Below are 13,003 nucleotides of genomic sequence, written 5' to 3'. Positions count from 1 at the left end.
CAAAAAAAAAAAAGGGGGTAGGGGCTGAGTTGTAAAGGCAGAGGCAGGGGACGGATGGTCATGGGGTGGGGTGGGGGTGGCATCTCTCTAGGGATCGGATCCGATTAAAGAGGCTGTCTAGCAGCTAGTGAAAGGCAAAAGAGGAAGGAAGAGAGAGAGGGGCCTCGAATCGCGTGATGGTGAAACTCTGAAACTTCCCGTGCAATCCATCATCCATGGGAGGGAGTGTGCGCTTTGGGGTTTCACCGCTTTTCCTTTTTTTTTCTTCCCTTTCCGCCGGGCATTTCTGTAGTGGGATCCATGCGCTGCTGCCCGCTGCGTTCTCTGATGCGCTTTGCGATCTCCAAATGCTTTTGCTTCTCTGAAATTTTCTCTGCTGGATAGAGATAGAGATTCAGTGGCAAGTTAAACCATTTTGAGACGCATCATGGGGGTAGGATCTTAATGCATTTTACTGCGGGCAGGTAAGCGCCATTTGCACACTAATACTAAGAAGGTTCGGGTGTCAGAGAGGAATCCCATGTTCAGCACGTTCTTGGTGGTTGTGCTCGCAACAGTACAAGCCTACTTAACATGCTTGCTAAGCTCAACTCTACCAATATTATATCCACCCCGGGGGTTTTTAAACTCGGCCTGTCGCGCCGTTCTAGAAGCACCAAGTAATCTGACAGCTGCCAACTCGAGTGGCTTCATTTTTCTTCTAGATAATGTCTTGGGGCACATATTGTCTACGAAGTCTCGTTTGGAGCATTAGTGCATTACCATGTGCAAATTTCTACTCGGAACAGTATCATGTGGAAACAGCGGTGTTTGTAGTCCGCCATGACTTCTGCACTACGCTCAATCATTGCAAACGGCTGGCCCTTGTTTGGAGCATTCGGTGCTGCGTTGATGATCACCGCAGCAGCCCGCTGACATGGTGTGATTGATTTCTTCTCTTGGTGTTTTTTCAGACATGGATGTACATTTCGGTCCCTCTGGTGCTCTATGTCGGCGAGAGGATGCTGCGAGCCTTGCGGTCCAATGCTCATACTGTCAAAATCATCAAGGTAAGTTGGTAACAGAATCAGGGTAAAAAAAGTAGGTAACAGAACTAGATTCCTGATGATTATAAGTGGGTGGATTTCTTAGATGCAAGTATCCAGCACTAGCTTCCATCGATAAAAAAAACGATCGAAAGAAGATGCACCACTAATATGATAATTGTGTGCTGCTACTAAACTTTTGCACAAATGAGCCTGGTCTTCAGGCACCAAGTGCCTTCACACACACAGCACTAGTATTAATGGATTGGTTGGTGTGTGATAAGACTAAAACAGTTCCATCAACATCTGGAGGCAATTTCTAAAAATGGTCAATGCTGTGTTGGTCTTGTGGGATACAAATGATATTGCCACTATAAAACATCCGCAGTGGAATATAGTCTCTACTCGCGCATTTCTGTCCTTTTCAAATTGGCTGTCCCTTTATATCAGCCTCCTTATACAAAAGTTCCACGATTTCAGGTTGATTATTCATTGTTTATTCTTCACTGAGGGCTCCTCTGCCTGTTGTAGTATCAATTTTTTTTTTGTCTCTGAATCAATAGGTTCAATCATTAGGATTGGCATGAATAAGAACACAGTGGTTTTTTATTACTCCCTCCTTCCATCTATATAGGGCCTAATGTGTTTTTCAAGACCGCCTTTGACTATTGATAAAATTAATACTACATGACATGCATAATGTGAAAATTATATTATTGAAAGCTCCTTTCACATACGAATTTGATGATGTGCTTTGTGTAAGTTGCATGTCATATATTATTGCTCTAACATTTGGTCAAAGTTAGCCTCGAAAAACGCATTAGGCCCTATATAGATGGAAGGAGGGACTATATTAGTCAACCTGTTTAATGAGTTTGAGATTTTTTTTACTATATCATTTTAGGGGGTTAAATGTTATTCTGAAATTTATATAGGAAATAATGTACACGCAATATTCATCCATTTACCAGAATATGTTCACATGCATGGAACTAGGTAACCAAGTGCATGTTCTTATAGAAACTTGATTCACTCAGGTGATGCTTCTACCTGGAAGTGTACTGACAATACAAATGTCAAAGCCCTACGGATTTCGATATAGGAGTGGACAGTATATCTTTCTTCAGTGTCCGACGATCTCTCCATTTGAATGGTGTGTACAGCCTTCTTGCTTCTCTACTTGGCCTAGTCTTTAGCACGGCAATTCACCTTGCTTCTGCTCTATTTTTCTTCTTCAGGCATCCTTTCTCCATCACCTCAGCTCCTGGAGATGACTACCTCGCTGTTCACATTCGCACAAATGGAGACTGGACGCAAGAGCTCAAGCGCATATTTGCCGAGAACCACTACTCGCTGCACATGAACAGAAGAACTTCATTCAGCGAGTTAGGCGCGGCAGAACCTAGAACCACTGTCCCACCAAAATTGCTTGTAGATGGTCCATATGGTGCCCCTGCACAGGATTTCAGAAACTACGATGTTCTGCTTCTAGTTGGCCTTGGAATTGGAGCAACACCGTTCATAAGCATTCTAAAGGACCTACTTAACAATATTAAGCTTGCTGATGAGCTGATGGTATTTGCTTCAACCTATTTTGTTTGCATTTTGGCAGTTTCCTGAGATAGCTTACATGATTTTCGGTAACTATCAGGACTTGGCAATGGAGACTACTCAAACTAGTAGGTCTGAGGACAGTGCCAACAGCTTCAGTGTCTCAACAGCTAGCAGCAACAGGAAGAGATCATATAGAACAAGCCGCGCACATTTTTACTGGGTTACTCGCGAGCCCATGTCGTTTGAATGGTTCAAAGGAGTGATGAATGAGGTTGCCGAAATGGACAAGAAGGTAGGAGTGCATGCCTTCCTTTTACAGATAACCCAGCAATGTTTTTTACTTCACTGATGAATGAACTACTCGTCATGCAATCTTAACCAGGGTGTCATAGAGTTGCACAATTATCTTACGAGCGTGTATGAGGAGCGTGATGCACGAACAACTCTGCTGTCGATGGTCCAAGCTCTGAACCATGCTAAACATGGTCTCGACATCGTCTCGGGCACCAGGGTAAACTTTCTTTCTTTCAGTTATTAATGGATCACAATATTCACCATATAAGCACGTCTTCAAGTATCCACAAACTATCTGATGATTAGTTTGTGTTTTCATGTCTGCCTCCCTGCAACTGAAACATTTGCTGTGCACTTGACAGGTGAGGACACACTTTGCCAGGCCAAACTGGAGGGAAGTCTTCACCAAAATCGCCGCCAAGCAGCCGAATTCAACAGTTGGTATGATCTCTCGCTCAGACATTCTATCCACTAGCATCAGTTGATATCAGCAACAACATTACATTCCTAAAATCAAGTGACGTCCATAGATCAACTCCACACATTCACTTGCTCACCAAGGATCATTCTGGTTCGTGCAGGAGTGTTCTACTGCGGCGCGCCGACGCTGGCCAAAGAACTGAAGAAACTGTCTCACGAGATGAGCCACAAGACGTCGACGCGCTTCCATTTCCACAAGGAGTACTTCTGATGGGAAGAAGCATTGATTCTTCTGATCTGCAAAATAGCGTTAGGCACCGGTAAAGAAGGAGGAAATTTTTTGCACAGAAGCAAAGCAAACTGACCTCTCTCTCTTCCTGATCTGGAACTGTACATAGTATAAAGAAGAACAGCCTGTTAGGGGAGGGTAGTTAGTGCCATTTATAATATATATTATTAACAAAAAAGAAAGTAAAGGGAGGCTGATGTATCCAAAAGGAGAAGGAAAGAGGCAGGGTAAAGAGTTGGGTTAAATTTCAGATATACTAATATACATGTACACAGTATAGTTGTAGGTAGTTACGTATGAAATGCTAGCTAAAGCATATGTACAAGGGCCGGAGGCTGCCATTCTGAATGTAAATCTTCCGGGCATTCATTCATGTGTGCATCTGTGCCTATCGGCTGCTGGTAATAAACTCAGGTGTATTGACACTTTCTTCCTTGGGAATGCGATCTTCTATGGAGTACCGGAAATGAGAAGAAAGATGGGAAGTGTTAACCGGGAACGTTCCCCGGGGAGGTCTCGGGGGACACCCACACAGTTATTGGATCCAGATCACGCGGATGGCAACAACAACAAAATCGCTAGCATTTTCTTGCATTACATGGCAGTTTTCTCTTTTGATCATGGCAAGTCACGTAAAGTTGTAAAGTTGCCAGTTAAAACTGCACGACAATTTGAGAGTTTGTAGGGAAAAAACGCTCCCGCCAGATATTGGTGTCTAGAAAGATAGAGCAGAAAAGTGGGAGCGAGCAATATGGAACAACTGGCCGAGTGAGTCAGTGATCTTCTTTACGCCATGCGAGCCCGTGCCTGAAGGCCAACGGTCTCACGGTGGTGGCCTTGTCGGGTTTCCATTTAAATTACCTTTTTATACTCAAACTTCAAATAAATAATATACTTTATAATAATTTTACAAATCAGTTTTAAAAAAGAGGGAAATATGAGTTGTGAATGAGCAAATGCTGAAGTGTAACAAAAATAATTATGCTGAAAAAGAAATGTTCATGCACTAGGAAAAATATGTTCCTATGCGTTAAAAACTGTTCATATAAATAAAAATAACATGTTCATGGTATGGGATTGTGTTATAAAGTAAAGTTCATGTGAATGAAAAAAATCTTCATGCATATAAAAAATGTTCTTGTATTTCTTAAAAATTCAGGTGGCATAAAATAAAAAGAATTATAATGAAACACAAGGAAAATAAACAAAAAAGAATAAAAGTGGAAAGGCCAAAAATAGAAAATTAAACAACAACAACAACAACAACAACAACAACAACAACAACAACAACAACAACAACAAAAAAAAAACCGCAGTTGAGGCACCCTTATCGGGCATTGTTGTAGGCAACGCTGCCTTAACGACTACTGCGGTCAGCGTATAGAATTGCTATGTCACAAAATGACTGAACATATGCGAAAACATGGCATTTTGCTTATTGAGAGCACAAACGAGGGCAAATAACGGGAGTGAGAGCTACTTCTTGCCCGTACCGAGCCCTAATTCGCTCTTGTCTCTGGTTCGGCACTACTAGGCCGGCCTAGTACTGTACCTTACGCGCAAGTTTTTTCTCCGTGGTTTGCTTATCCGGTTTTCACTGTCCGCAACGGTGTTTTCTGGTTTTCTTCAGTTTCTTTTTTCTTAAATTTTTATTTATTTATTGGTTACCTTTTGTTTTTTTCTCTTTTCTCGTCCTTTTTAACATATTATACATTTTTCATACACATTGTATATTTTTTATATGCCTCGGGAATATTATTTTTATACACATTTAAAAATTTAAATACATGATTAACTTTTAAAAAATATATATGTGTTGATGTCTACTTTTTCATACACATTTTACATTTTCCTATACATCAGTAACAATTTTTATACATTTTTATCATATTTTAAATACATGATTATTGTTTTTTCTTCAAATATATATCTTGATGTCTATTTTTTCGTACACATTGTAATTTTTTTGTATACATCAGAAACATTTTTATACATGTTTAATATTTTTAAAATACATGATTAATATTTTTCAAATATGTATTTTGATGTCTACATTTTTCATGCATGTTGTACATTTTCCACATACATCAGTAACATTGTTTAATACATGTTTAATATATATTCTAAACACGATTAACATTTTCTGTAATGTCACATACTTTTCTTGAAATGCGTGAACATTGTTTTAACGTTACAATCTTTTTTAACGCTATCTACATTTTTTTCAACGCTAAAAAAGTTCTACACTGCGTTAAAATTTGAAAATTCATTTTTAACAATTTTAACAAGTTAAGCTTTGGAATATTTTTGAAAATTTAAATATTTGGGCGTGACAATGAACACATCTATTTTTTCAATTTTTTTAACATTTGCAGAATATATTTTTAGCGAGCAGGAGCGTATGCTCCCTGGAGCCATGTGTGCATGTGATCTTACCTCGTTTGGAACCATGAGTTGCCGTGAGGATGGGAATTTCCTTAACCATGCTAAAAACATTAATGTTTTATTTGTAGCGAAATCTAATTTTATTAGCCTATGTAATTTTGTATTTGATGATATCAAGACACGTCCAACGTGGCCGCTTGGAGAGATGCGCCACGATTGATTTCCTGGTCGATCAACACGTGGGTGGTGCGCTAGATGAGTCATCGGCGAAAAAAGAAAGAACCGGGTGCTTGAGCCTATTTTACAGTGTGGGACAAAATGATCAGTGCAGAGGCCAATTTTTAGCGCATGTTTGTTACAGTAGCGTGTAGCATTGGAACATATAGCCATCAAGTGGTCTTTCAATTTTATGATATATTTTTATTTCCCTTAGCGCCTCTTTAAGCGTTTTGCATTGAAGATGACCTTAGTATTGTATATGCAGTAGGGGAGCACAAAAAAGCAGTGGTGGATCTAGGGTTCAAGCTCGGGGCATGAGGCCAGATCCTTTATATCATGTAGCAATTGCTACAGTACATGAAGGCGGCCCGGGGCGGCCTGCTGGGCTGGATCCGCCCCTGCAAAGAAGAGACGGGGTGGCATGAATTTCATGTGCGTTGATTTTTATTTGCCTTGTGCCATTATGTATGATGTGAATCTCAAAGATGCTTGCAGCTTCACTGGAGTACCAAAGGGGATGGGATTGAATAATCATTAGGTGGAAATTAACCCACCTACCAAAGTATATGTCCAAGCATATTCCCATGGTATATTTACTCATAGTGCAGATATATTCCAGGCAACAAAAGAAATGCAGATCTACAAAAAGTTAAACATAAACATCTCATTCATAATCCAGACAAGGATTTAAGTCTGTATAATCACCAAATAATGATTCAATGCTACTATTGATTACTTTCTTATTTAGACAGTGGTATTGATTGGAAAGCAACACATGGTGTTGTTTTCTCCACCACCACCAAAAGGTCCCAAACCAAGAGTTTTATGTGGCTTCAGAAGTAGTGACAAACTGGCATGACATCGAACAAAATAATATTAGTACAACAATGAATTAGAAAAAAAAACAAGGAGTACTGCTTGCCACTACATGATATTGAAAGATGGTTCACTGTATTCAATTGGGAAAAGCAGTGAATCATTTAGCGGCAACTTTATCACTCGAGCAATTAATAAGACGGTTTTGTCTTCACATCACTATGATTACATAGCGTTGTCTGCAACATCATCACTATGATTACATAGCGTTGTCTGCAACATCATGTATGGAAAACAAAAGTCCTTGCCTAAGAAAATTGTTGTGTATTAATAGTATAGTACTATTACAAATACCAGGCTCTAAGGGCAACTCCAATGCAGATCACCAAGTCGTTCCTGAATGTCTGGACCAGATGGTTCTGTTGGAAATATGCCCTAGAGGCAATAATAAAAGTATTATTATTATATTTCCTTGTTCATGATAATTGTCTTTTATTCATGCTATAATTGTATTATCCGGAAATCGTAATACACGTGTGAATACATAGACCACAATATGTCCCTAGTGAGCCTCTAGTTGACTAGCTCGTTGTGATCAACAGATAGTCATGGTTTCCTGGCTATGGACATTGGATGTCGTTGATAACGGGATCACATCATTAGGAGAATGATGTGATGGACAAGACCCAATCCTAAGACTAGCACAAAAGATCGTGTAGTTCATTTGCTAGAGCTTTGCCAATGTCAAGTATCTCTTCCTTTGACCATGAGATCGTGTAACTCCTGGATACCGTAGGATTGCTTTGGGTGTATCAAACGTCACAACGTAACTGGGTGACTATAAAGGTGCACTACGGGTATCTCCGAAAGTGTCTATTGTTTTATGCGGATCGAGACTGGGATTTGTCACTCCGTGTAAACGGAGAGGTATCTCTGGGCCCACTCGGTAGGACATCATCATATGCGCAATGTGACCAAGGAGTTGATCACAGGATGATGTGTTACGGAACGAGTAAAGTGACTTGCCGGTAACGAGATTGAACAAGGTATTGGTATACCGACGATCGAATCTCGGGCAAGTAAAATACCGCTAGACAAAGGGAATTGTATACGGGATCGATTGAGTCCTTGACATCGTGGTTCATCCGATGAGATCATCGTGGAACATGTGGGAGCCAACATGGGTATCCAGATCCCGCTGTTGGTTATTGACCGGAGAACGTCTCGGTCATGTCTGCATGTCTCCCGAACCCGTAGGGTCTACACACTTAAGGTTCGATGACGCTAGGGTTATAAAGGAAGCTTGTATGTGGTTACCGAATGTTGTTCGGAGTCCCGGATGAGATCCCGGACGTCACGAGGAGTTCCGGAATGGTCCGGAGGTAAAGATTTATATATAGGAAGTCCTGTTTCGGCTATCGGGACAAGTTTCGGGGTCATCGGTATTGTACCGGGACCACCGGAAGGGTCCCGGGGGCCCACCGGGTGGGGCCACCTGCCCCGGGGGGCCACATGGGCTGTGGGGGGTGCGCCTTGGCCTACATGGGCCAAGGGCACCAGCCCCAAGAGGCCCATGCGCCTAGGGAACCCTAGAGGGAAGAGTCCTCGAGGGGGAAGGCACCTCCGAGGTGCCTTGGGGAGGATGGACTCCTCCCCCTCCTCTTGGCCGCCGCACCAGATGCCATCTGGAGGCTGGCCGCCGCCCCTAGGGGGTGGGAAACCTTGAAGGGGGCGCAGCCCTCCCCTTCCCCTATATATATGAGGCCTAGGGGCTGCCCATAACACGCGATTTGATCTCTCGTTGGTGCAGCCCTGCCCCTCTCCCTCCTCCTCTTCTCCCATGGTGCTTGGCGAAGCCCTGCGGGATTGCCACGCTCCTCCACCACCACCACGCCGTTGTGCTGTTGTTGGATGGAGTCTTCCTCAACCTCTCCCTCTCTCCTTGCTGGATCAAGGCGTGGGAGACGTCACCGGGCTGTACGTGTGTTGAACGCGGAGGTGCCGTCCGTTCGGCACTTGATCATCGGTGATCTGAATCACGACGAGTACGACTCCATCAACCCCGTTCACTTGAACGCTTCCGCTTAGCGATCTACAAGGGTATGTAGATGCAAACTCTCCTCCTTTCTACTCGTTGCTGGTCTCTCCATAGATAGATCTTGGTGATTCGTAGGAAAAATTTTGAATTTCTGCTACGTTCCCCAACAGTGGCATCATGAGCTAGGTCTATTGCGTAGATTCTTTGCACGAGTAGAGCACAAAGTAGTTGTGGGCGTTGATGTTGTTCAATATGCTTACCGTTACTAGTCCAATCTTGTTTCGACGGTATTGTGGGATGAAGCGGCCCGGACCGACCTTACACGTACTCTTACGTGAGACAGGTTCCACCGATTGACATGCACTTGGTGCATAAGGTGGCTAGCGGGTGCCAGTCTCTCCCACTTTAGTCGGAACGGATTCGATGAAAAGGGTCCTTATGAAGGGTAAATAGCAATTGGCATATCACGTTGTGGTCTTGCGTAGGTAAGAAACGTTCTTGCTAGAAACCCATAGCAGCCACGTAAAACATGCAACAACAATTAGAGGACGTCTAACTTGTTTTTGCAGGGTATGCTATGTGATGTGATATGGCCAAAAGGATGTGATGAATGATATATGTGATGTATGAGATTGATCATGTTCTTGTAATAGGATTCACGACTTGCATGTCGATGAGTATGACAACCGGCAGGAGCCATAGGAGTTGTCTTTATTTTTTATGACCTGCGTGTCATTGAAGAACGCCATGTAAACTACTTTACTTTATTGCTAAACGCGTTAGTCATAGAAGTAGAAGTAGTCGTTGGCGTGACAACTTCATGAAGACACGATGATGGAGATCATGATGATGGAGATCATGGTGTCAAGCCGGTGACAAGATGATCATGGAGCCCCGAAGATGAAGATCAAAGGAGCTATATGATATTGGCCATATCATGTCACTACTCTATTTGATTGCATGTGATGTTTATCATGTTTATGCATCTTGTTTACTTAGGACGACGGTAGTAAATAAGATGATCCCTTACAAAATTTTAAGAAGTGTTCTCCCCTAACTGTGCACCGTTGCTACAGTTCGTCGTTTCGAAGCACCACGTGATGATCGGGTGTGATAGATTCTTACGTTCACATACAACGGGTGTAAGACAGTTTTACACAGCGAAAACACTTAGGGTTAACTTGACGAGCCTAGCATGTGCAGACATGGCCTCGGAACACGGAGACCGAAAGGTCGAGCATGAGTCGTATAGTAGATACGATCAACATGAAGATGTTCACCGATGATGACTAGTCCGTCTCACGTGATGATCGGACACGGCCTAGTTTGACTTGGATCATGTAATCACTTAGATGACTAGAGGGATGTCTATCTGAGTGGGAGTTCATAAGATGAACTTAATTATCCTGAACTTAGTCAAAAGACCTTTTGCAAATTATGTCGTAAGCTCGCGCTTTAGTTCTACTGTTTAGATATGTTCCTAGAGAAAATATAGTTGAAAGTTGATAGTAGCGATTATGCGATCAGTAGAAAGCTTATGTCCTTAATGCACTACTCAGTGTGCTGAACCCCAAACATCGTTTGTGGATGTTTCGAACATCGAACATACACGTTTTGATAACTACGTGATAGTTCAGTTAAATGGTTTAAGTAGAGGCACCAAAGACGTTTTCGAAACGTCGCGGAACATATGAGATGTTTCGAGGGCTGAAATTAGGATTTCAGGCTCGTGCCCACGTCAAGAGGTATAAGACCTCCGACAATTTTCTTAGCCTACAAACTAAGGGAGAAAAGCTCAATCGTTGAGCTTGTGCTCAGATTGTCTGAGTGCAACAATCACTTGAATCGAGTGGGAGTTGATCTTCCAAATGAGATAAGTGATGTTTCTCCAAAGTCATTGCCACCAAGCTGCTAGAGCTTCGTGATGAACTATAACATATCAGGGATAGATAAGATGATCCTTGAGGTATTCACGATGTTTGACACCGCGAAAGTAGAAATCAAGAAGGAGCATCAATTGTTGATGGTTGGTGAAACCACTAGTTTCAAGAAGGGCAAGGGAAAGAAGGGATACTTCATGAAACGGCAAATCAGCTGCTGCACCAATGAAGAAACCCGAGATTGAACCCAAACCCGAGACTAAGTGCTTCTGTAATAAGGGGAACAGTCACTAGAGCGGAATTACCCTAGATACTTGGTAGATGAGAAGGCTGGCAAGGTCGATAGAAGTATATTGGATATACATTATGTTAATGTGTACTTTACTAGTACTCCTAGTAGCACCAGGGTATTGGATACCGGTTCGGTTGCTAAGTGTTAGTAACTCGAAATAAAAGCTACGGAATAAGCGGAGACTAGCTAAAGGTGAGCTGACGATATATGTTGGAAGTGTTTCCAAGGTTGACATGATCAAGCATCGCACGCTCCCTCTACCACCGAGATTGGTGTTTGCGTTGAGCATAGACATGATTGGATTATGTCTATCGCAATACGGTTATTCATTTAAAGAGAATAATGGTTACTCTATTTATTTGAATAATACCTTCAATGGTCTTGCACCTAAAGGAATGGTTTATTGAATCTCGGTCGTAGTGATACACATTTTCATGCCAAAAGATATAAGATAGTAATGATAGTACCACTTACTTGTGGCACTGCCACGTAAGTCATATCGGTATAAAATGCATGAAGAAGCTCCATGTTGATGGATCTTTGGACTCACTCATTTTTGAAAAGTTTGAGACATGCGAACCATGTCTATTGGTATATATGCATGAAGAAACTCCATGCAAATGGACCGTTTGAACTTACTTGATTTTGAATCACTTGAGATATGCAAATCATACCACATGGGCAAGATGACTGAAAAGCCTCGGTTTCAGTAAAGATGGAACAAGATAGCAACTTGTTGGAAGTAACACATTTTGATGTGTGTAGTCCAATGAGTGCTGAGGCATGCAGTGAATATCATTATGTTCTTACTTCACAGATGATTCGAGTAGATGTTGTATATATACTTACTTGATGAAACACAAGTCTGAATTATTGAATGGTTCAAGTAATTTCAGAGTGAAGTAGAAGATCATTGTGACAAGAGGATAAAATGTCTATGATATGATCATAGAGATGAATATCTGAGTTACGAGTTTTGGCACACAATTAAGACATTGTGGAAATTGTTTCACAATTAATACCGCCCGGAACACCATAGTGTAATGGTGTGTCCGAACATCATAGTTGCACCCTATTGGATATGATGCATGCCATGATGTCTCTTATCGAATTACCACTATCGTTCATGGGTTAGGCATTAGAGACAACCACATTCACTTTAAATAGGGCACCACATAATTCCGTTGAGATGACACCGTATGAATTATGGTTTAGAGAAACCTAAGTTGTCGTTTCTTAAAGGTTTGGGGCTGCGACGCTTATGTGAAAAAGTTTCAGGATTAAGCTCGAACCCAAAGCGGATAAAATGCATCTTCATAGGACACCCAAAACAGTTGGGTATACCTCCTAATTCAGATCCGAAAGCAATATGGATTGTTTCTTGAATCGGGTCCTTTCTCGAGGAAAGGTTTCTCTCGAAAGAGTTGAGTGGGAGGATGGTGGAGACTTGATGAGGTTATTGAACCGTCTCTTCAACTAGTGTATGGCAGGGCACAGGAAGTTGTTCCTGTGGCACCTACACCAATTGAAGTGGAAGCTTGTGATATTGATCATGAAACTTCGGATCGAGTCACTACCAAACCTCGTAGGACGACAAGGACACGTACTACTTCGGAGTAGTTAGGTGATCCTGTCTTGAAGGTCATGTTGCTAGACAACAATGAACCTACGAGCTATGGAGAAGCGATGGTGGGCCCGGATTCCAATAAATGGCTCGAGGCCATAAAATCCGAGAACGGATCCATGGACTTTGGTGGACTTGCCCAATGATCGGCAAGCCATTAAGATAAA

The 13,003-nt window shown here is 42.0% G+C and overlaps 1 protein-coding gene across 1 annotated transcript in view; it reads left to right on the top strand.

Moving 5' to 3' along the window:
* LOC119301604 (respiratory burst oxidase homolog protein E-like) overlaps positions 1 to 4,017 on the top strand; it is a 9,890-nt gene extending 5,873 nt beyond the window's left edge. Inside the window, exons 7-13 of the mRNA XM_037578599.1 lie at positions 954 to 1,049; positions 2,063 to 2,178; positions 2,264 to 2,600; positions 2,677 to 2,871; positions 2,962 to 3,090; positions 3,236 to 3,314; positions 3,455 to 4,017. Of these exons, the coding sequence (XP_037434496.1) occupies positions 954 to 1,049; positions 2,063 to 2,178; positions 2,264 to 2,600; positions 2,677 to 2,871; positions 2,962 to 3,090; positions 3,236 to 3,314; positions 3,455 to 3,564 (1,062 nt within the window). The 3' untranslated portion in view covers positions 3,565 to 4,017. The remainder of the gene's footprint in view (positions 1 to 953; positions 1,050 to 2,062; positions 2,179 to 2,263; positions 2,601 to 2,676; positions 2,872 to 2,961; positions 3,091 to 3,235; positions 3,315 to 3,454) is intronic.
* Positions 4,018 to 13,003: the final 8,986 nt, after the last annotated feature.

The sequence above is a fragment of the Triticum dicoccoides genome, chromosome 5A (assembly GCF_002162155.2).
Source record: "Triticum dicoccoides isolate Atlit2015 ecotype Zavitan chromosome 5A, WEW_v2.0, whole genome shotgun sequence".
Lineage (NCBI taxonomy): Eukaryota > Viridiplantae > Streptophyta > Magnoliopsida > Poales > Poaceae > Triticum > Triticum dicoccoides.
The sequence above is the reverse complement of the archived record's forward strand: the minus strand, read 5'-3'. Positions and strand labels throughout refer to the sequence as shown.